This window comes from Thermobia domestica, chromosome 6 (genome assembly GCF_964235325.1).
Source record: "Thermobia domestica chromosome 6, izTheDome1.hap1.1, whole genome shotgun sequence".
Lineage (NCBI taxonomy): Eukaryota > Metazoa > Arthropoda > Insecta > Zygentoma > Lepismatidae > Thermobia > Thermobia domestica.
Window position 1 is genome coordinate 57945602 of NC_137459.1, and position 25780 is coordinate 57971381.

Genomic DNA, 25780 nt, shown 5'->3' on the forward strand with positions numbered 1-25780 from the left:
ATCATTAGGACCAATAAACTGCAGGCTTACTGCAAGGAACTTTATTTTTGAGTTTTGCTTTCAAGTGATATCCCAAGGAGTTGGTGGTAACTATCAAGTTTTCGTCGAGATAACGAATTTCACCGTTCTCTATTAGAAGTTTTGGCCGAGGCCAACGCTACCTTGTAAAACTAGAATCTTCAGATTGGTTGTTAGCTGAGTTCCTGTTCCAGTATAACTTTGCCGCTCGAGTTATAATTGGTGATTTTGCAGAAACTTTGTTGACCAATCAGGAGTATTTTGGTTAATTACTAAACTCTCTTGTGTGGGTGCCGGTCTACGCAAACGCATACCGCCGGCCCGCCACAACACTATCCCTTTTATCCATATCCACAATTTGATCGTAACTTCTCTAATAATTCTCTAATTACAAGTGCGTTTCCACTTTTTTTTCAACATTTCTTGAGCAGATTGTTAACAATACAACTAATTATAGGCCCCTAGGCTTTCGAGAACCCAGTATTTTCATTTAATGATATTTTCGAGCATACTTTCAGGTTCATTATAAGATAAAATAAAAAGAGAAAACTCTTTTGCCTTCTAGTGATAAAACTCCTTTTTGACTTCATGTTGCACACTTTATTTTTATTTATTTATTTAGTTTTAATTGAACAATAGTTACCTTTTAGTCGCCCTTTGACATGTGTAAGGTTGATGAAACTGTTTTCCTTATAAGCTATAACCACTGATTGGTATTTGGTAAAATTTAACGCGGATAAGTTGAGTAACGATGCTTTCCTTTCAATTTTGTAATCAGAAACAGGCGCTTGCAAGTACATGCATTTACGAGTAACTTTCTTAAACTGTATCTCCGAAACCATAAAAGAAAGAAAGAAAGAAAGAAAGGAAAAAAGAGAGAGAGAAAGAATGAGTTACTAAATCGTTAGTCCTAACTACTGTACCAAGTTTCACGAAAATCTGAATCGATGGGTTTCGTGGCCTGGCTGAATTGACATGGAATGTCCCCTCTAGAAAATTTCACAAAACAGTTTGTGATATGTTAGCTTGATACTGTAATTATGGTACGGAATTTCATTCCACAGATAATAACTAAATGCACGCTAATAACTAAATCAATTTACATGCTTAATGTTATAGGAAACTACAATTGTAAGTATTCATCAGTTACTTTCATTAATTATCCACCTTCTTTAGCTCAAAGGACGTTACCGCTAGATGTTAAAAGAGAAGATTTAATAATAATAATAATAGCAGCAGCAGCATCTCCGGAATGTTACATGGCATACAATAGAACTAACACTTCACAAATTGACTCAGTCGATTCATGTTGGGCGAATGGTACCGACACATGGTGACCACGTTATGTCGTGTCAGCTGAAGACGTCTCGCTCCCACATTGCAATCAAAACAATTACCTATCCTTTTCAGCTGCTCTTGCGTGTCTTCCTCCAATAGTGAGATTTCCAGGGTTTGATTGCCGTCAGATTTCAATAAAGCTAGCAAATCTGGTTTCTGAACCGTTACTATCTGGCTCTGGAGAAACTTCAGTATTGTATGAAGTCCCTACGAAAATATATAAATGGTTTCTATAAAAGAATATTCCGATGTAACTAGCAGAAAAACAATGATTCAGTAACATTATACAGTACGTTTTCACATATAACAAGTCAGCGATTAACAAAAACAGACTGACAAAAATTTCACACTGCTAATACATTATATGAAAATGTGAAAATGGACACTATTTTTCTTCTCTTCAGGAGGAATTTCTCGCTTTAATTTTTATAAAAAATTTGAAAATATTTTATTTAAAAAATAAATCTATGCGAGTCATGTTTCTTTTTGCTCAAAATACCTTATTTTAGAAAATATAAGCGAATTATGTTTATCTTTACATGCTTATGAGTATACTGTAATTTGCTCAATTTACTTGTTAACAAGCCTCCAAATACAAACGGTTTGAGACTTTGTACAAAAAATGAGAAAGTATTTTTGGAATGAAGTTGGCAACAGTCTATCTATCTACACAGTTACAATGATTGGCCGTCTGAACTGCTCTTCTGATCTCTAGATTGTGTAAATTGTTCAATTAAGGTCAAAATACGCCAGATATCCCAACAGAATTGCAAACGAACTACAGCGTAATTTATGGAGTATGAAATCTAAGATCTATTTTGTCCATCAAAAAAAGTAAGACTATTCATGGCTTTGGATTGATTATTTTAACAAAATAGACACTGACCAAAGCTTAAATCCACTTTATTTTAAATTATAATTTGTAACTGTATCGGATATCTAGCATATCCTTCTTCAGACACTATCTAAAATAAATGAAAATACAGACATATATATATAAATATTGTTATGACAAAGTTTAAATTTTTTAACCGTCATATATATAGTCATTGTTATGAAAAAGTTTAAATTCTTTTAACAGACATATACATAGTCATTGTTGTACTTTTTTATTTTTATTTATTTATTTATTTATTTATTTCTATTTACTGAGGCCTTCAGCCAATCCCATAAGTCTTCGTGTTCACTTTCCAATTAATCACGTTCCTTCATTTTTGGTTCTTATAAGGGCCTTCTTTTTTTTTTTTTAATTTTCTTTTTCTCTATGCTATTCAAACTTCCTTGCCATAATTCATTAATAGTATTGGAGATGGAGAAAAGAATGATAATAAGGAAGTGGAAAGAAGCAGATTGGATAAAGAAGGTAGGAAGAGATAAACTGATGAACTGGACAGGGGGCTTACCTATTAATGAATTATGGCAAGGAAGTTTGAATAGCATAGAGAAAAAGAAAATTAAAAAAAAAAAAAAGAAGGCCCTTATAAGAACCAAAAATGAAGGAACGTGATTAATTGGAAAGTGAACACGAAGACTTATGGGATTGGCTGAAGGCCTCAGTAAATAGAAAAAATAAATAAATAAATAAATAAATAAATAAAAATAAAAAAGTACAACAATGACTATGTATATGTCTGTTAAAAGAATTTAAACTTTTTCATAACAATGACTATATATATGACGGTTAAAAAATTTAAACTTTGTCATAACAATATTTATATATATATGTCTGTATTTTCATTTATTTTAGATAGTGTCTGAAGAAGGATATGCTAGATATCCGAAACAGTTACAAATTATAATTTAAAATAAAGTGGATTTAAGCTTTGGTCAGTGTCTATTTTGTTAAAAAAATAGTAAATAAATAATAAAAAAACAAAATTTTAAAAAATGAAAAAGAACAGCGTTTTTCTAACATATGCAAACTAAGGTGGATCCCGATTACAAAGGTCAGGTTTAGTGATCCAAGATGACCTTATAAGCAATTCTTCAACTCCTGAATTCATGAATTCCTCAAGAAAACATTCAACGACCTGTGATGTGGCCGTGGTGGACCTATCCTTTGGTTCCTAAATTCACCAGACCTAATCACCTAGACACTTTCGTATACGGGTGCATCACGTCAGAAGAGTATAGTCAAAAACCAATGGATCTCCGACGAAAATTCGCAAAGACGTTTGCAAAAATCACGCCAGAAATCCTTGAGGGCATGTGGCGTAGCCTATCAGCCTAGACTGTTTCACACAAGGCTTGTGATCTCTGTGTATAAATGTACCTTGTAAACGTGCTCTATTTTTTATTGCGTCTACTATTTAAGGTTCTATTAAGTACAGTGCTTCAATGTTTCCTGACACCGTCCTCAACAGATCGGGCCCATCACTGGCAATCGATCTCACTTTTTCTTGGAACATTCAAAAACAGTTACAGAGCTACTTCATAATAAGTTAGCTTAGTATTCATCGAGCGAGGTAGCTCAAGTGCTAGAGCGTTGGCTTCGCATTCGGGAGGTCGTGGGTTCGATTCCCGCTGCCGACCACTCTGACTGTGGTTTTCCTCAGTCCTACCAGGCAAATGCCGGGATGGTACCTACTAAACAGGCCCTGGCCGATACCTTCCGAAACCCTTTCCGTTGTTGTTGTTAGATATCCAGTATAAAAGAGCCTCTGAGCTGTGTCTGGTGGTTGTTAAATAAATAAATAAATAAATAAAATACTACACAATATAAACATTTATACGTTTCGATTAAATAATACTACAGCAAATTAAAGAAGTGTTCACTCATCGAAGTTTAGTGTATTATTAACATTTAACATAAATTTAAGATAATAACAGCATCTTCACCAGATGCCTGTTAAAAGTGAGTAACATTTCTACAAATTAGCAAAAAAATACCCAAGTCTTCATCAAAATATTCTCCCTAAGTTTTTCACACCAATGACGGTTTCAAAAGAGGATTATAGTCCAACGAATTTAGATAGTCATGTAGAGTTATCCGTTCTCCTGAGGAAGGTGTCAGGGAACACCGAAACAGTGGAATTAATAGTAATAATAGTAGACAGTAAATAAAAGAGAATGTTTCCAAATTATTATAAACACGCGTCACTTCATACGTTTCAATAAATATACGAAGTTATGCAGTTTAAGTTTTGTATTTGTTTACATTTGCTTAACTCCTGTACATATATTATTTTGTGACATATCAAGTTGATCGTCCTACATGACTATATATTGTAGCAGGTTAGTTACTTCTACTAAGAATTTTTACTTAACTTTTAAATTTAGGATATTTTGTCGCAAAATGATGTGACTACATCATACACTGAACATCTAAATAATATCAACTACAAAAAGTACTCGAATAAGCACGAAGTAAATAAACAATTTTATTATAATTAAATTTCTAAAATATTTTCAAAACCAACTTACCTTCTGCGTTAGGCTGTAGTCACACTTTGTGCCTTCAATATCAGAAATTACAAAAGACTCAACACCGGCATGCTGAAGAAAGAAAGAACTTAACTAGCTTTCCTAGCCATGATTTGCAGAGGACACTGGCATTTTCACAATTTAACTTAACATAACTGACGATCAAAATAAACTAAGTAGGAACAAAGCTAAAGAGAAAATGCGGGGAAGAATATAAAAAATGTAAAATTATTTAAACATGGTAAATATGTATATATAATAAAGCAGACTGAACGAAAAATAGTAGTCTACAATAAAATAAGAAACTCTAAACAACGTGTATAACACAAACAAAGCAACAATTATCTCAGTGCCCCTTGTACTTTATAGGCTAAAATAGTGCTTAATTAAAATCTAATTGTTATTTTGTTTGCTTGCCAACCAACATTAGGTTAGGCTATTAATGCTCCTTTTTATAAATGAAATGAAATCTGTCAGTTTACGTCCTGCAGTTGTGCCCTTTAGGCTAATGGAGACGATGACTAAAGCATTACTTGGCCGGAAATTGAACCAGGGATCCCACGCATCAGAAGTAAGCGCTGTACCACTAAGCCACCGTGCCCCTTTGCTCAAATCTAATATGGTTACACCCCTTGTCCTAATACAAAACAACAATACACGTTCATCTCGAGTATCATCATTACCCATTTAAAAATAATTTAAACAATATAGTTATTTTGTCACAATATATTGCTACAGAAATATAAAAAATAATATTGGTCAAAATATATGGCTACGGATCTTCTTCTATTTTGAAACAATTAAATTCAAAAAATATCGTTTTTAAGTTCCAATTAAATTGTCCTTTTACTTTTAAATCGGTAAAGTGCCTGCACGTTGTGAACGTCAGGTAGGGAAGCAACAGCACAGACGACATCTATTAGCGTGACTGTTTACTATTACGAATTAGCGTAACGAACTGAGGGGTTTGTCCTTTTATAAATAGGATAATTCAACTGTCAGAAGTGTTCTAAATGTAGACAAAGAATGGGTTGTCCAAACACAACAGGAATTGTAGTACAGTCCATGTAGTCTGAGTGGTTGAGCAACCAACCTCAACAGAAATAGATTGTGCAACTGTGTGCGTTCAGGGAGCGGACTGAGTAGAGTATTTGTTAACGAATCTGTGTGTAAGCCGGAGATTCTCGGGTCCGATTCTCATTTCAGTCTACAATATCCTTGTACTGTATATCATACGTTAAACAGTATTTTTAAATTAATTATTAATTACTTTTTACGAACTGCATTTGATGCTTAAAACTTAAATTGTATAAAAGATCGGTAATGTACAATTTGACAAAATCTGAATTTCTGAACTCTGATTTTTGAAAATGATTTGAATATTTAGTCAATGTCCCGCGTTACGAATTATAAGCTAAAAACTATGTACAATAATTACAAATAAATGATGGAATAAGAAAACCGAGAAGAAGCAGAAGAAATCAAGAACAAACATACACGATTGTAATACTCTTTATTTTACATTATTTTGGGTATTACTTTTAATTTCGGCGAAACAGAATCATTGGGCCAGTTTGCTATACCATGAAAGTTTCTTCATTTCAGAGTTATGTTTGTTACGAAATAATATCTTTCGTGAAGTAACTAAATGTGTTTCAAACATGCAACTTCCAAAATGTGAAAGGGAAAGTAATTCTATCAGCAAAGTTAGGAAGTTTTGAAGTTTTAGTCAAATTTTTGGTTCTACCGAAATTATATGAAGTTGTGATAGTAGGAGCAAATTTCCTGGAGAAACTAAACAGTGTTACAGATTTTAAACGTAACAATCTGCAAGTTGAATTCAATGCAAATAGTGAAAGAAGTGTCTTTCATTCAAACATATACGAGAACGATGTAAATGCAAGTGTTCAGAGCATTAGGTGTGATGTTGCGCCTATTGTCGTTTTATCCGAGGTAAAGATGTTAAATGAGTTTAAGAGAAAACAGTGAATGAGTTTCAAAGTAGGTGTACATTTACCGCGAATGGAAATAATGTTGGTGAGAATGTGGGAAACTTCCCGCCGGATATGTACTTTACAGAAGAATAAATAAATTAAGCGGTTGAACATGCAACACTGCTCAGTGAAGAAGAAAAGAAAAAGTTATAATCAGTTGTTTAGGAGCTTCAGGTGGGCAAGTCATGTAGCGAGAATGGAAGAAAGTGAGGCCGCGGTGGCTCAATGGTAGAGCGTTCACCTCTGGTGCTTGGGGTCCCGAGTTCGATCCCAGTCCCCGCCAAGTGAACTTTGTGGTGGACAAACACCGTGTGCGTGGGTTTTCTCGGGGTTCTCCCGTTTCCTCCCACTTTCTTCATTCCACCATTTCATTCATCACTCTTCATCACCGTCTCCTTCAGCCTAACCAGCATAACCGTGGGACGTAAAACTCAAAGATTTCATTTCATTTTTTTCATGGAAGAAAGTAGAAACGCTTTCAAAGTTTAGCCTGGAAATCCAATTGGAAAATGTCCATTAGGAAGACCTAGGCGTAGACAGGAGGATAATATTAAGTTGGATCTCACAGGAATGGAAATACCAAAGTAAAAACTTGATCCAGTTGGCTAAGGACAGAAATCAATGGAGAGGTTTTATGAGCGTGGCATTGAACCTTCGGGTTCCATAAGCCATAGAGTTAGTTACATAGTTGTTAAAACATCGATTTTTGTTTCTCGTTTCTCAGGTTTACGCAACAAATTTCCGCGTCACATAGAAGTTGACACAAACAAACCTCCATTTCAAGAAAAGGTTACAATACTCTGCAAACGAAGGAAGGTAATCGTGAAGATATTAAAAAAATTGTTAAAATACAGCGTTATTCGATCAAGTTCTTTGTGTCATCTGTTACTGTTACATGTTTTGAAAAATAATGGATCATTGAGAATCGAGACTATTTGAAATTTTTTCCGCACTCAGTGCTGGATTTATTATTATTATTATTTAATTATTTATTTGCGAAGTTCAATGGAGAAAAACAGTGGTCGTAACACTAGATTTTACCAGTTCAAGCTAAAAGTGCAGAATTACAGACGATTCTAAGGAGCATTTAATATCCTTGTTTGAGGAAAATTTGTATGAAAATATTCGAGTGCTTTTTGTTGTGAAATACGGTTCTTCTGTGTTACAGCTGTGTTTAATTTCTGTTAGCATTACAAGGACAGCTGGTTAGGTATGTAGGTGACGGAACTACTGCAACTGAAACAATTTCTGAGTTTTTAGTGCGTTGAGATGAAGTGTTCAAGTTGCTTGGTGGAGTAAATATGACATTAAGTGTCGCAAAGTGTATTTTTGGTGCCAGTGAAATTAATTACTCAAGTTGCTATCTAGCAACATCTGTAATTCGATTAGATCCAAAATCAATGGAATCTGCTGAAATCTGGATACCAGTGCCAAGGAGTTTGAAAACATTATGATCGTTGTTAGGCGCAATGAGGAAATTATCAAACAATTAAAAATTATGCAATAGCAGCAGCTTCATTGTGAGAGTACAGAAAGTGAAACGGATGGAAATAGAACCGAAACAACCGAGTGCGTTTGAATCGATAAAGCTAGAAATCACGAAGGATGTACTATTACATCACCCACAGTTTGAAAAAACATTTTATTTAGAAATTGATGCTGCAGTAACCGCATTAGCTTGTGTGTGCTATCAAATCATCAATGGTGAAAAATGTGTTTTGCGATATGCTGGTCGTACATTAACGAAGTGCGAACGAAATTATGTAATTATTGAATTGAAATATTTAGCGATAGTATACGTAATGCAAAAATGGAATATTAGTTTTGAAGGTTAGGAAGTTTATATTTTAAGTGATCATAAGTGATTGATACAGTTAAAACGCATGCGCAATTGGAACGCTAGATTGATGAAATGGAAGAACATAGACTGAAAGTATTTGAAAACAGGATCCTGAGAAGAATATTCGGACCCAAAAGGAACGAGAATGGGGAATGGCGGAAGCTTCATAACGAGGAACTACATAGTTTGTACGGTTTGCCCAACATTGTTAGGGTCGTCAAGTCTAGGAGGCTTAGGTGGGCAGGTCATGTAGCTAGAATGGAAGAAAGTAGAAACGCTTTCAAAGTCTTGAGTGGTAGACCCATAGGAAAACGACCATTAGGAAGACCTAGGCGCAGATGGGAGGATAACATTAAGATGGATCTCGCAGAGATAGGAATACAAAGTAAAAACTGGATCCAGTTGGCTAGGGATAGAAGTCAGTGGAGAGCTTTTGTGAACGCGGCACTGAACCTCCGGGTTCCATAGGCCATAGAGTTAGTTAGTTAGTTAGATTGATGAAATGGGCACTCCAACTATAGCAGTATGACTATGAGATCTAGTTATCAGCGAGAAATCGAATGTTTTATTAAGTGATTGTTTGTCTTGCATGTTGTCGACAAAAGAGGAACTCATAGCTATTTAAACTAAGGGTAAAAGCACACCGAAGATACCTTGCGATTGAGGTCGAGGTTTAAGTCGCGGTCGCTACCTCGATATTGGCACAAACACATGGATTCAAATGGGTAAGCGCATGCCAAAGATGTACGACACATCGCGACCTAGAGGTCGACCGCGAGGGTGAATTAGTGGTCGCGATGATAAACAACCGAGTTTATTTCTACATCGATGTTCAGTGGAAGCACCGCTGTGGCTCGTGTTCTCGTCGCGATGATAAACAACCGAGTTTATTTCTACATCGATGTTCAGTGGAAGCACCGCTGTGGCTCGTGTTCTCATTTGTTCTCCCTGAAGCACTGCAAGGAATCAAGTCTTCATTTGTTTAGAATTTCATCTGCAGAGGATTGTGTGTCTATGCTCGAGAGGTTTTGATGTACTATTAAATCTGATTATGAAAGACATATTAATAGAACTATTGAGGTACGTTTCAGCAATATGGGATAAGAAACACAAACATTATAATAGGCACGTTTTAAATAGAGAATGGAAGAAAATAGCAACTGAAATGGGAATGTCAGATAAGTTATTTATCTGAGAATTATACTGTAGCTTAGTATTATATAAGGCAGTTGCGGTAACAGGGAGGGGGCTTTTGGGCTTAAGTCCGTAAATTGTGGAATTTCTAAAGAAACAAAAAAAAAAAAAAAAAAAAAAAGCTACTGCTAATCATATCTATGCTTAAAATCTCCACCCCCTCCAATTCCGAGATTAATAAAAAAGAGTCTCTTCTAAATTCGTTACTGATATAAGGTAAAGGAATACCTGTAAAGACAAGCACGTATACATAGGGAGGAAACGTCATATAATGGAATCGCAGTGACAAAACTTCATTTGCTGAAGTACCCTCAACCTCGAAACCTGAAGACATACTTTTTATTTAAAAAATGATTTCTCACCTGAGTGCTGAAAGAAGGCACTTCTTCAAAGAAAATTGAAAAAATTCTTAGATTTATTGATAGAGGTAGACAAGACATGAGACTCAAATATTTTTGCGAAATAAGAGACGAGACTTTGGCATTTCTCATATCTTGTCTCGCGTCCATCCCTATTTATAAACTGTTTGGTTCTTTCAATTTCAAAATGTAGTTTCGCAGTGATTTTTATGCACTGACAGAATAATTTCACACACGTCACAGTAATGTTTCTCCTCAAACTGAGAACTTACAGCGAGGATGTGACCTCCTTGCTACATGCGCCCTTCATCTATCTAGACCTAGACATTGAGGTAGGGACCGCGACTTAAACCTCGACCTCGATCGCGAGGTATCTTCGGTATGTCTTTACCCTAAGGTGTATGATCTGGATTCTGAAACAGTTACAAAACTACAATGGGAGTGTGATGCTTATCGTCCTATGGATTGTAGCAATGCAGAACAGACTAAGTACCAATTTTTACGAACTGGACTTAGGCATATGAAATTATCGGTAATGGTGTGAATTTTCATTTGGCAAAATATACCACTAGTACTGTTAGGCCAGTTTTAGACGAAAGCATTTATCGTAGCAGATGTGCTGCCAAAAATCTCGTATAATATTCTATGATATCAAAAGTATATTGTGCTTTTACACGGTAGCATTTTGTCGTGACGTAGCAAACAAATCACTGGAGAAGAGCGCAATTATGGCTCGAAAACTAAAAACAGATATTTCAGTCACTATTTCTTCAAAAGCCCTTTTCGCATATGCTTATTATGATACAAAGGACTTTGAACGGTGCAGTTATATTATACAGATTCATAGATTTTAAAATTTACAGAAGAAATTTCTAATATTTTAATAGAGTAGTGTATAAGTAATGGAAATATGGTGTGTACTTACATCTGAGATGCGTATTTACGTGAAATATAGAAATTAAAGTCGAACCTGAAATGCACGTAATCTTCAATAAGCTGCCATAAAATTTTGGCAAGTCTGTAACTTCCCCATTATGTATCGAAAACAGAACCCAACCATCCCCATCGGGACTTCTAACCCGTTCCCACTTCTACTCCTATTCCTACTACTACTACTATTACTATTACTACACCTACTGCTACTGTTACTATTACTAAGTACTCCTGCTTCTAGTCTTACTACTACTTACTCCTCCTACTCCTACTACTACTACTTACTTCTACTACTATTACTCTTACTACTACTACTACTACTACTACTACTACTACTACTACTACTACTACTACTACTATTCCTACTACTACTTACTCCTCCTCCTCCTCCTACTACTACTACTACTTATACTATGGATCCGTATAGTAAAACTACACGTTGCCACCTATTAAAGTGAACCTGCACCGGAGAATGCAAGAGCACATCTCAGAAATGATTGCTGAAGGTACAATAAATGAAACGAGAAAGTTTTTTTTTTTTTTTTTAATGAATTTCTGTGTGGATCCGTATAGTGAAACTGCACGCTTTTAACTTTGTATAAACAAAGATCCTCATATTTTTTAAACATAATAATAGTATCCTTACTACAACTCATTTTTCTTTACTACAATTCAATTTCCCACACAAAACAAATAGCATGGGTATTTGACACAAAAATCTTTCGCTTCCTTTTAACACACCACGGCGCTGCAATCGGAGCAGAAATGCTGAAGAAAATGCTACGAAATAGAGCAGGTTCTATCGACAAGAAATGCCATAGGATATGCCATGGCATGGGAAATGCTAAAGCATTTGCTACTTTACACGGTAGGATATCGATGATACGATTTTTGCTACGAGAAATGCTACGATAAATGCTTCCGTCTAAAACTAGCCTTAGTTAGGATGTTAACAGGACAATTGGTTACTTTGACAGATGGAAATTCACACCATTACCAGTAATTTCAAATACGTCAGCTAATTTCGTAAAAATTAGTACTTGGTCTAGTCTGGCTTGCTACTATCAAAGTAAGTATTTACGTGGTATAATCTTTTCGTAGTAGTTCTTGGAACTGGAAGCAAAGTTATACATTAGAAAGGGAATGCTAATGGTTGGAGAGTTTTGTTTTCCCGATAAACTTACCTGTACCATCGAGTTTATCACATTAATTAGCTTTCAAGATCAATATGGTCATTTTTGATTCTTAAAGGCGTTTAACATTATTTCTCGAATGTTTTATTGGAAGAACATAAGAAATAATATTAAATCTTACATAAATGATTGTGAAGTTTGTATGAGAATCAAAGCGGACAGTAACGCTGTACAGTGTTTAATGTAAAGAGTTCCTGCTAAAAGGACACGACATCTGGTTTCAGTTAATTTCGTAGATCTGTTATCACAAGGAAAACATGGTGAAACATATTTACTTACCGTGTGTGATGTGTATTCTAGGTATTTAGTGGCTGATTCTTTTCGAAAAGCAATAAGCACTCTTGCACGGTGTTTAGCCGAATTATACATCTTACATATGGTTATTTTCATGAAAATCTTAGTTGGGACTGGCCCTCAGTTATCATGTCTTTAATATATAGGATTAATTGGATAAGATGCTTCAAACAAGAGATTAATCTTAAAATGGAGATTTTTTTCGTTCATCAATTGCACAGCGAAAGTATGTTTCACTGCTCCGCAGGCTTACCAACTGCTCAAAAAGTTACGTGTAATTTCGGTAGCATTTGCTCAGACATTTGTGTACCAGAAAAAGTACTAGACCTGACTTAATGAAGATATAGCAGCATAAGGTCAAGTACTTTCGTCAAGGACTGTTAGTAGTAGCAGAATCCCCCCCCCCAAAAAAAAAAATATATATATATATATCAGACCAAGAGAAATTTGAGGTCATTCACACTAAAAATGCTGAGCATTTTGCTGGAGTGATACATAAGTTTTCATCTGAATTATGGAAATGGATGATCAAGGCTTCCTCTTCTGTTTGGCTTTAAATATCATTTGCTGGTCTTTTCAATTAGAGTGCCGATTGCCTTAACAGCCAAATCGCGAACTAAGCTGTAAACAGAGTAGCAGTGGAGAACTTTTGTGTGGTGATGCTAACTGAAGAAGTTTTGTACTAATGTCTTGAAGTACATCGGGTGATTCTACGGACTTTCGTTCCGTACTAGGAATGCACATATCCTAATATCCGAAATTCCCATGCAAAGGACATTTGAAGAAATCCTCTTCCACACGCTTTATTGGGTAGTCAAATAACAATTATTTCGATTTCTCTTTACTCTTCCTTTAATTCTGAAAAGACTGATGTAGTTCCTGAATTATACTTGATACAGCTGGGCTTGTAAACAGCGTTGTTTTTGTGAACCCAGAGGCACTAAAACAAATTCACTTTACCTGAAATAGGTTGTAACCAGTATTATTTCAATATATATCAATGATATAAAGTCGAGCGTCGCTTTCCACGCATGCGCACTTTTCAGCCCGCCTCACCTTTGTCATTTTCACTTCACTTGTTTCCAGCAGTTGATAAACAGTATACATTGCAATATTTTATCTGTTAGTTGCAGTTCGATTATGTTTTTTCGTGTAGTGTTATGTTAAAGACTTTAGCATTAAAATGTCAAATCAGTTGACTTTTTTTTTTTTTTTTTTCAATAAAAACAAGGATGCAATGAAGATGCGTGTGATAGTAATCCTAGCACCAGTGGTGAAAATAAACGTTCTGGAAATGAATCAGTAGACGGAAATCAGTCACTGACGGTAATATCAGTTGATCTTCACACTAAATCTATGGACTGCAGTAAGGTAGGTGATACAGATTCGTTGGCCGATGCACCAGTGAAACTAATAAATAAAGTGATATAACAAATTGTGTGGGTAAAAATTTATTTCCTGAAGACAGATATTTAACCCTCGCCGGATACCTCCTACTTCATATTATTTCCCATTTGTTTTTGAATCGGGGCAAAACCGCAGGTTCAACAGAAAATGGATCTCTGACTACCCGTGGTTGACTTACAGTAAAAAATAAGAGGGCATATTCTGTCGCATCTGTGTCTTGTTTGGTCCGCAGAAAACTGGAATCAAAAGGGAAACACCCCTTGGAGCTTTAGTAACAACTCCTTTGAAGAAATATAAGAAAGCTCTTGAATATTTTTGCGATCACGCAAACAATGAGTACAACAAAAGTGCTCTTTTGGAAAGTAGAAACTCTGAGAAGTTACGAAAGTCCTGAGTGCTCAGTTAGATTCTAAGGTTTAAAAAAAAACACGTAATTGTTTCATATCTATTATAAAGACAATAATGTTGTGTGGCAGGGAAAACATTCCACTGCGAGGACACCGTGATGATGGAGAACTTCTAACATCAGATGACGAAACTTAAAAACGAGGGAAAATTTCAAGCTTTACTGCGATTTAGGATAGATGCAGGAGATAAACAGCTGGAAAATCACTTAAGAACAGCTCCTTAAAATGCAAAATTTTTGGTCAAATAAATTCAAAATGATATTATAGAATTTTGTGGGAAAATAATATCTGCGAAAATTGCAGGCCTCCCAGCAGGACATTGAAAAAAATATAGGACAGTTTGGTTTATACAACCGAATATTATGCTCTGAAGCAGAGAAAAAAAATATATATACATGACTTGTAAAAAAAGGCCACCTTTCACCCTATTGGGCAACTGGTAACAAGATTTAGATTAATACAGAATAAGAGTATATATATACCGTTTTACGTTTTAAACTTAGTAGATCTGCTATATTAGTTTGGGAAATAAAAAAAAAGAAATTGATTGAAATAAATGATATGATTTACTGATTAAAAGAAAAATTCTTGAGGTCCGAGTTGCCCATGCCTTTCTCTCGATCCACCATTATTATACTTACACATTTTTACTTCTACATTTTAAAGGTGCAATAATGAACTCTAAAACACTAGTACACATGTTAATTTTGCGACACCTTTGTTATGGCATATTTAAGTCTTTTGTTTCCAGCCTGAATCAGGGCTTGTGCAGCTGACACGTCATCCATGAACCGATGCTTTATTGTTTTCTGAAGCCGAATGTTTCCCTCTGAAACTAATTTTTCAACTTCACGAACTTTAACACACATGTTTTTCTCTATTTCTCCTTTGGCACTTACTTTTGTCTCTTCTGCTGTGATCTTATGTTCATTTTCTTGCTATTCTAAATTTTATTTTATTTTATTTTCCTGTCCACATCTTAACATTTCTTTACTGATATCAACTTCAATTTCACCCACTGCGTCTTTAATCGTTCGTAGCCCATTGATGGTTTCTTCATTCAGTCCTTGTCTCTCGGATGGCATGACGTTCTTATTTGTCGACAAACCACGTTCAACAGATGTTTGCCCGTCTGAAAATGTTAATATTGTTTTCACAAATTTAGTAATTGTTAGATATTTTGGTTTCCTTGTATTATTTTCCAAGAGCATTACTTTGTTCCAATACACGTCAACATTACAATCAACAGAAAAGTCATTGTGTATTCTCTGATCACTCATGTAAATTCGCTACTCGTCTACAGCCTTCTCAATTTCCTGACTGGTCAACATCTACGGAACACAAGACGCTACTCGTTTCAAAGATGACAACATCATATCTTGCTCTTCCTTTGTATGTCTAACAGCGGGATGCAAAATCTGGGTATGCTTCAAAATCCGGTTGTTTAGCGGCAGCCTTTGTTGAAGGTAATTCATTGTTGTTGTGATGAAATTTTTTGCATTTAATGTGAGTAACCGTTGTTGCACTTTATCGACTTCTTTCAATGCTAATCGTGCGCCTTCACCGACACCAATTTTGTTATCTGACAGTAGATATTTCCTTCTTTCATTTTTTATTCAGAAAATCAGATCCAGTTTTCTCATTGTACAGATCAAATATTAGAAATCTTGCTATTATTCTTTGAATTAGCTCATCTAATTTATCATGCAAAATGTGGATAAGTGGTTCCTGCTTTTGCATAATCATACGGAATTTATCAACGTGCCTACACTAATAAGAAAATGTACGTATGCAAATATAACAGGAGAATCTCAAGTTCTGACAGATTCTCTTGTATCGTTCTGACTGTAATGAAATTTGATTTTACTTGTGAAGAAAATTGAAGAAATATTCTGTCAGCTGTCAGTGCTGGCCACAGAGAGAGACTTCCAGAGCAACCAGGATTTTCACCATTTTCTGTTTTCCAGGGCGTTTCCACGACACACTTTTATTTCCAGATTTTCCAGAACACGTGAGAACCCTGCATATTATGTACAGCAATACTGGAAGGCATTGAAGTTGGTGAATACCAACACACCTCAATGCTTAATCAAAATACACACTGTTGAAAGAAAATGCTAACACAGCTTGCATTATAAGAAACTGGAGCATGGCAAGGTTCTTCAGCTAAGCTTCATTGTGGAAGAATAAGCACATACGAAATAAAGAGAAAAAGAGTGGAAATGGGAGGATAAAAAAAAAAATCAAATAAAAAATAATAGGATTAGTGACCAGTCTCTCAGAAAAAATGCTAAGACACGTTTAGCATATTGCTAATATGTAGCAATTTAAATCATCACTGGAACTGCCTTTGGTTTGTATTTTTAATAATTCAATTACTGAAAAATATAGGAAATATAGGACAAGATTAAAATATAGGACATATATACACAAATTTCCAAAATATAGGAAAAAAGGACAGCTGGGAGTCCTGAAATTATCAATGATATAAAGAAATATATTTTATTTTCTCATTGATTGCAGACGAAACTCGGACGGAATTTAAATACAATTGAGCAAATGAGTTTTTGTGTTAGATATTTATCGTTAACTTCAAAATCCTACCGTGGAGCTTTATCAATGCTATATCAAGGCTGAAAATGTTATCAGTAGACTTCGGATCGATATGCACTAAAAAACGGCAATATATGCATGCAAATATGCGCTAAAAATCACGAAAATTTGCACTGAAAATATGCAAATATACACTGAAAAGGATAAATATGCACCAATCAAAAACTAAAGTTAAATGAGAAATTTGTTTATTTTTAAAGAAAAAAGTTGTATTATTTGAACTACATATACTTGGTGTACAACTATGATGCATTCATGCTGCAATAGACAACTATGTAGTTTTCGGTATTTTCTGGCAAAAGCCTGCATTTGTCAGTCAAAACATTACTGTACATCGAAAATGTTCCTTCCGTGTTACAGGTCGTTAAGGGACAGTATTTCAAAGAAGCAATGTTTCTTGCCGATAAATCTGTAATTCGTGCGTCGTTGTTCCCAGGAACACTTTATTTGCATTAGACAAGAATTTTATGCCAGGATTTTTCTCGCCTATTGACTGTGCTTTTTGAAAATATGTTTGTCCGATTGGTCTTGGCAGAGCCTGTTTCGTTATTGAATCAAACAGCTCAAATGCACTACAAAGTCCTAGTCATCGCCGAGAACATACCAGAAGACTTAGTAGGTAAGTTACGTCGAGAGACTGAGGTGCATATCAAAGCAACACAACCTTATATTTAAATAATCTCATAAACTCCTTAAAGGAAAACTCGGAAACTTATCTCAAAAAGGAACTGCTGCGACAAATTTTAGATTTTTTAAAGCAAATATTTAAATTAATTGCAGAGTTTATTTTCAAAAGGGTTGCTCATTTCGTCCCGAAATACAATTTAAAGGGTTTCTTTGGGATGAACTCTGTCGAGTATGCAGAAATAAATAAATAAATAAATAAAATTTAAAAAAATAAAATAAAATAAAATAAATAAATAAATAAACAAAAATCCACACGTAGGTTGTTTCATACTTGTAGAACTCATTACCAGACTTGAAACTGCTATATAAGAAGGCCAAGAAAATAGGGCGCTGCTGAAGTTTAAGCTTTTGCTATCGAACAAAATGGGAATGTCCTCTTCTAAAAACAAGCATACTTACTTTGAAAATATTACTTGTTTAGCATACACTGTGCAAAATATATTTTCTCCTTGAATTGTTAACGTCTCTCGACTTCAATCCGTTGTTTCAGAAGGTCCAATAATTGTATTGCTACACCTTTAAATTTCAATTTTAACTAGAGCAGAATTGTGTCCATTTTTTCCACCCAAGAAAAATTTTGTACCATTTAAATAAACGACGGAAGGCCATTTCAAAATTTGGGCCACTTCGATCACCTGTCGGCCGACATCTTCAAATTCGAATTTTAACTAGCTCAGAATTCTATCCAATTATTGTCCATTTTTTCAATCCAAGAAAAAATTTTGCACCATTCAAATTAACAAAGTAGGCCCATTTCAAAATTTGGCCAGTTCGATTACCTTTAGTGCGACATCTTCAAATTCGAATTTTAATTAGATCATAATTTTGTCCCGTTTTTGTACATTGGTGAACCACGAAGAAAATTTTTTTACAATTGAAACAAACGACAGAGAGCCATTTAAAATTTTGGCCACATCGATCAGCTTAGTCAAATTTTGAAACGACCCTCCTCGTTTATTTGGATGGTACAAAATATTTTGTATGTGGTACAAAGATTGGACAAACTTCTAAGCTTGTTAAAATGCGAATTTGAGCATGTTACACTGATCGATGTGGCTAAAATTTCAAATGGCCCTTCCTCGTTTGATTCAATGGTACATATTTTTTCTTGGTAGTACAAAAATGTACAAAAATCGGACAAAATTATAAGCTATTTAGAATTCAGATTTTGAACATGTCGCATTACAGATGATTGAAGTCGGCAAATCTTGAAGTGGTCCTCCCTCGTTTATTTGAATGGTACAAATTTTTTTCTTCTGTGAACAAAAATGGACGAAAATTGGACAAAATTGTGAGCTTGTTAAATTTCGAATTTGAAGATCTGTCACTACAGGTGATCGAAATGGCCAAATTTTGAAATGGCCCTCCCTCTTTTACTTGAATTTTATAAGAAGAATTTCTTGGGTGGACAAAAATTGAACAAAATTCTGAGGTATTTAAAATTCAGGTTTGAAGATGCACTACAGGTCATCAAAGTGGCCAAAGTTTTAAATGGTCTTCCCTCGTTTATTTGAATTTTCAAAATTTTTTTCTTGTGTGCGCAAAAATGAACGAAAATTGGACAAAATTGTGAGCTAGTTAAATTTCGAATTTGAAGATCTCGCACCACAGGTCATCAAAGTGGCCAAACTTTTAAATAGCCCTCCCTCGCTTACTTGAATTTTACGTAAAGTTTTTCATCGGTGGACAAGAATGGACAAAATTCTGAGCTAGTTAAATTTCAGATTTGAAGATGTGGCACTACAGACCATCCAAGTGGCCCAAATTTTGAAATATTCCCGCTTTGTTAATTTGAATGGTACAAAATTTGTTCTAGGTTGGACAAAAATAGACAAAAATTGGACCAAATTCTGAGCTAGTTAAAATTCAATTTGAAGATGTCACACTACAACTAAATGGACCCTGTTTCAGGAGATAATTTCTAGAAGATTTTTCTTTCGGTACTTTTACACTGCCACAGGACCACACAATTTCAAATCTACACACACACATATATAACAGTAGTAACTTTAACTTCCGAGATGGGTGACGTGGAAATTTTGTTCTGGGTGATTTGAAACCGTTATTTATATCTTATATTATATATATATATATATATCAAGATGACAATCATGCATCACTGCCGGGAGGATGAATCACTCACCCGTTTCTTATTCTCCTTTTACATGACCTTGGAAGATATTCGAAGCCGATAACAAAGAACCATTTCAAGATCTTGAGTTTATTTATTTTAGAAACTTGGAATTCCATTTATGACGAAAGTTATTGCACGTTAAAAATTATCAATTTGGTCGTTTCATTAAATATGCATTTATATGCAATAACGACATAAACCTGCACTAACCTCCGAAATATGCAAATATATGCGCTATAAAACTCTACTATTTTACCCCAAAGCAGCTGAAACGAATTTCTGTTTAAAGAGCATAATCAATATCACATCAGGAAAAAAAAAAAATGCAAATAGGCAAAATTCCGAAGTCTAGTTATCAGTTAGTCAATCAGTATCGTGAAATGAAACGAAATTAAATCTTTAAGTTTTACATCTCACGGTTACGCCAAAGGAGACGGTGACGATGAGATGAGTGAAATGGTGGAATGAAGAAAATGGGAGAACACCGAGAAAACCCACGAGCATGGTGTTTGTCCACCACAAAGTCCCACGGCGCGAGCTGGGATCGAACCAGGGCCCCACGAAGCAGAGATCAATGATTTCCTACTGAGCCATCGCGGCTCTTCGCACTGCACAAAGAAAACGAAATTATGCTAGATACGGTACTTACCTTTAGCATTTTCTTGTTGTTCTCGACCACATTTTTCACTGAAGACGTGCAAAAATACAATCCAGCATCATTCTGCGATTTCCTCAACAACTGTTTAGGGTTGAAGTTGGATTTTATTGTATAGAACTCCCTAATTGAGTAGAATTTTAAAAAAAAGAAAAAAAATAGCACAATCCCTTTATTTTCATTTATTTCTAAAAATACATATATAAAAATTACCTAATAACAAAACAAGAAAATAAAATTTATACAATATATGAAGGCGAAGGCCATGAGGAAAAACAAAAGTAACAACAGATTCTTATAACTCATAAATATAGAAAATCTAATTGTCAGACACGAATCAAACGTTTTCTTCAGCAGAGAAAAAGAATAAATAACATAATGGAAGGTGTTGTAAAGCAGGAAAATCTCGTCTAGCTCTTTACCGGGTGGTATGGTTCCCAATATAGAGGCTACATTACCTGTTTGTACTGCCATGCTTATTCTTTGAATTAGGAAGGTGTTTGCTCTATCACCACCGAATAAATGGGTGATGCCTTTACCTACTTCCTTTATAAAGTTGAGGGCTTCTTTGCCCCACGATCCACTGGATTCAATGGCAATGGTTAAAAATTGGTGCCTCTCTGTTAAGCTATTGTATTTTCTTCTTTTTGGATCAAAAGATCCAATACATTTCAGGCAAAAATTTCCTTCTAGGCCTTATATCTCGAGAACTACATATAGTGTACCCAAACCAAAACTAACAACTTACTCAGTATGATGTGCTTATTCCGTGTAAAAAAAAAAAAAAAAAAAAAAAAAAAAAAAAAAAAAAAAAAAAAAAAAAAGTTAAAAAATTTTGTGGTTTCTGATCCACAAAATTCAATATTTTTCATTCAATCATTTTCTTGTACGCCCCATATTTTGAGAACTAGATATAGTGTAGTCAAACCAAAACTAACAATTTACTTAGTATTATGTGCTTACTCTGTAAAAAATATGGAAACTCGATTTTGGGTCCGTTCAAAAATTTTGTGACCCTTGATTAAAAAACTAATTATTGGCCAAGATCGCAATCTTTTGATCCATTTTTTTTGGATCATTTCTAAAATTCTTGTTTCTGTTTCTTTCCGACTGACTACATTGCCCGCTTGGAATGAGGAGAAAGGAAGGTTAGAACGGGCGAAAGTGTCTGTGCATGTAAAATCCCAAATCAATGATCTGTCTTTCTTCCAAGGTATTAAGGTCATCCCATCTGGCCTTTTACCATCTGTTCTACTACATCCATTTGGTTCTTTTATAGCTGGTAGATCTGTTGAAATGAGTGCTCTCATTATGTCATTGACACTTCAGTGTCGAGGATATCTTCCTGTACTTTTTATGCAAGAGAGTCTATGCATGTCTTTTTTTTTATCTACTGGATTTTTACATGCCTGACATTTATGAGGTTCACAAATATTTGCTCCCAACTGTAACGCAACTGCTACTCGAAATCTCTCATTACTAAGATGAAGGCCTAGAGGGAACAAAGGTAAAGTTTTAAGCCAAGCTCCTGCTTCTATGGATGATGCAGCAATTAGTCTAGCCCTGTCCTCTAAGCTGTTCGAAGACTGTAGTAAAAAGAAGTATGATTTGAAAATAGGTTCTTCCCACGTGGATTGCTTTGCTATGGTACTAAATTCCGGTAATTCAGAGCCAACTAGTAATGAGCAAGTGGAAGAGCAATTTTTAACTTCAGAAGCGATGTGGAAGCTTATATCTTGTTGGAGAAGTGATTGTATTAAACACTGGGAACCATAGAATGATGCCAAGAAGGCAGGAATAGCCAAATCTATGGCTCGTATTTCTAAAAATTACATTTATTATTAATACGCTAGCAAAAGTTTACACTGTGATGGAATTTCTATCGTAGGATGAACAATAGCTTTAAAAACTGTAAACTATTAAAACATTTGATAGTGACTCATTGAAAAGTTAGTGCCAAGTCACGTACTAGTATACATATATTCCACTTCACCGATTCAACACCAAGTTTCATCGCACCATATATAACATGCAAGGCGCATATTTCGAAATTTATCAAGCTTTCCCTTGAGTTATCTGTAACCGCTCTGATGAGGTTCGGGAGACGAGAAAAGAAGTTTAAATTATTTACACCATTCCCGAAAGTTTGTAACTATTTTGTCAGAGACAAAGGGAAAATTCCTTCACAAACTGCTTTAACAGTCCTTCCGTAGTTTCTCGTCAGGGACACACTGATTACGCATAACAACTTGTCCCAGAACCTTGCAACTGCTTGTACATCCATTTGTCCCTTCTGAATAACTATTTAAAAGCCTCATTAAAGAAGATTATAAACTAACAAACTCTCAAGCGATCTAGAAACTCTTCTTGAAGGAAGAAAAAAAAAAAGTTTCAATCCATGAACCATTAGAAAAGAAACTTTGTCCTGTCCCACAGTGAACGCTTTAGAAATATGAATATCGACGAACATCACCTAATTTAAGTTGTCGTTCGAACTGAATGGCATTCGCTTGCACACAAGGTAAAAAGACTACATAATTTTGGATTTACAAATTTTATCTTCACTTTTTGATTACCTTACCTTACCTTACCACACATCTCTACAGCCCGATATGGGCCTTGGCTTCTTCCACCAGTTGCATCCATCTTTTCCTGTCTCTGGCTGTCTGTTTCCAGTTAGCCACTTTCAATATCCGGAGATCCTCCTGCACATTATCTATCCATCTCTGTTTGGGTCTCCCTTTTCTTCTGCTAGAAAAGCTCTTCTCATTCACGATCCTTTTGGGAAGGCGATCTTCTTCCATGCGTTCCACGTGACCCAGCCATCTCAGTCTTTGTGCTTTTATGTATCGGACTGTCTTTGTTTTCCAGAATTTCTTCTATTTCTCTATTGGAGCGTATTCTCCATTCCTCTTCAGTTTTCACAGGGCCATAGATCTTCCTTATTACTTTTCTTTCGAATACGCGTAGGTTATTTTCGTTTTCTTTGGTGAGTGTCCATACTTCTGAAGCATATGTTACTATTGGTCTTATGAGAGTTCTATATATTTTTAATTTTGTGCTTCTGTTAATTACCTTATTTTTCAGCAGCATGTTGTTGGCGTGATAAGCTTTGTTTCCTGCTTGAATTCGTTCTTTTATTGCTATTGTTGTGTTGTTTTCTGTTATCTATTAAGTATCCTAAATATTTAAATGTGGCACACTTTCAAACGTCTTATTTTGTATTGTTATGTTCGTTGTATTTCTTCTATGTTCTGCAGTTGTTATTATCATATGTTTGGTTTTGCTCACGTTCACCCATTACCGTGGTTGCTTTTTCCAGTTCTATGTACATTCTTTTCAGTTCGTTTTCTGTTCTTGCGATTATTGCAACATCATCGGCGTATGCACAGATTTGGCTGGTTTTGTACATTATAGTTCCTCGTTTGTCTATTTTCTGTATGGCTGTATGTAGGGCGATTATGAACAGTGTTGTTGATAATCCGTTTCCTTGTTTAACTCCTTTATTATATTGGAATTCTTCTCCTACTAACTGCTCTATTTTTACTTTTGCTGTTGTTTTGTTGAGCGTCATCTGTACAAGTCTTATGAGTTTTTTTGGTATCCGTATGTTCTCAAGTGCCTCTGTGAGTCTGTTTCTGTCCACACTGTCGAAAGCCTGTTTGAAATCTATGAATAATATATGTAGATCCGTGCCGTATTCATAACTTTTTTTCTATTACCTGCCTCATGATAAACAGCTGGTCAATCGTGCTGCGATTTTTTCGAAATCCATATTGATATTCCCCTATTTCCTTCTCTGCATACTTCTTGATTCTATTGTTGATTATGCCTGTTAATATTTTGTATGCTACATTTAAGAGCATGATTCCTCTGTAGTTTTTACAATCCATTCTATTTCCTTTTTTATGCAGAGGATGTATTATTCCTATCTTCCGTCTGTCTGGTATGTCTTCTTCCATCCATATTTGCTGAATTATGTCATATATTTTTTCTTTCAGTTTAGGACCTGCATGTTTTATTAGTTCTATGGTTATGCTATCTCCTCCCGGGGCCTTATTGTTCTTCAGTTTATTAATCATCTCTCCTATTTCTTCCTTCGAAGGTGCTGCTTCAACTTCTTCCTCAGATTTTCCTTTCTTGTGTGCTTTAGTCATCTTGTCTTTGTCTATTTGCTCCTGTTGTTTCTCTTGTAGATCTTCTTCCATCTGTGTCTGAGGGTTCAATAACTCTTTAAAATAGTCTGTCCATATTTTCATTAGGAGCTCATCCGTGGCTAAGCGGTTAGCGTACGCGCCTTTGGCGTGGGAGACCCGGGTTCGATTCCCGGTGGGAGCTTATGTGGTTCGGATTCCACGTTAATCAGTAGGTCCACGTCTCATATAGCCTCGCTGCTGAACGGGACGTTATACTCAAAATCAACTCAACTCATATTTTCATTATTTTTTCTTTATCTCCTACTATTTCTTCTTTCTTGTTTTTGTATCCTATCATTTTTGGCTGATATTCTCTTTTCATTCTCTTCATTGCTGCATAAAATTTTCTGGTTTCATTTTCTTTATTTAAGTTCTCTATTTCCTCTATCATACCCTTTATCATCTCTCTCTTTTTCTTTTTACAAACCTTTTTCGCTTGTTTCCTCAGCTCTTTATACCTTTCGTAGTTGCTTCTTGTCTCTCTTTGTAGCATTTTTCTTCTTGCTTCATTTTTCTGGCTAATTATTTCTTGACATTCTTCATCAAACCATTTTGCTTTGTTGTTTCCATTTTTCTTCACTCCAATTGTTTCCGTCGCAGCTTCTTTTATTACGGATACAACCTCGTCCCATTTCTCTTGTATCGATGAGTTAACTTTTTCTGTCATTTTTTCACATTTATTTTCAATTGTGTCCTTGAATTTATCAGCTTCTTCTCTGATCTTTAGTTTCTCTGTATTCCATTTCTCATTTGTGACTGTTTTCTGTTGCTGTTTTATGCATATTCTCTCCCTTAATTTTATTTCCACTAGAAAGTGGTCTGTATCGCAGTTTGGACCCCTTCGGCTCTTAACATCTATTATGGAGGATGTATATCTGCGGTTGATAAGAACATGATCTATTTGATTTATCGTGTTATTATCAGGAGATTTCCAGGTTCCCAAGTGTATCTGTTTGTGTGGGAAGCTTGTACTCTTTACTACTAATTGGTTTCTTATTGCAAATTGAATTAGCAGTTGTCCATTGTCACTGCTTTCTGCATGCAGTGTGTTTTTCCCAGTGACTTGCGTGTTTGCATCTCTGCTTCCTAGTTTGG

At 35.2% G+C, this 25780-nt stretch overlaps 1 protein-coding gene across 2 annotated transcripts in view; it reads right to left on the reverse strand.

Moving 5' to 3' along the window:
* LOC145688022 (tRNA (cytosine(34)-C(5))-methyltransferase-like) overlaps window positions 1–25780 on the reverse strand; it is a 202690-nt gene that overhangs the window by 97793 nt on the left and 79117 nt on the right. For both annotated transcript variants that reach the window (XM_081761693.1, XM_081761694.1), the window contains exons 11-13: window positions 20484–20613; window positions 4780–4851; window positions 1416–1563 (exon numbers count right to left, since the gene is read on the reverse strand). In XM_081761693.1, the coding sequence (XP_081617819.1) occupies window positions 1416–1563; window positions 4780–4851; window positions 20484–20613 (350 nt within the window). The remainder of the gene's footprint in view (window positions 1–1415; window positions 1564–4779; window positions 4852–20483; window positions 20614–25780) is intronic.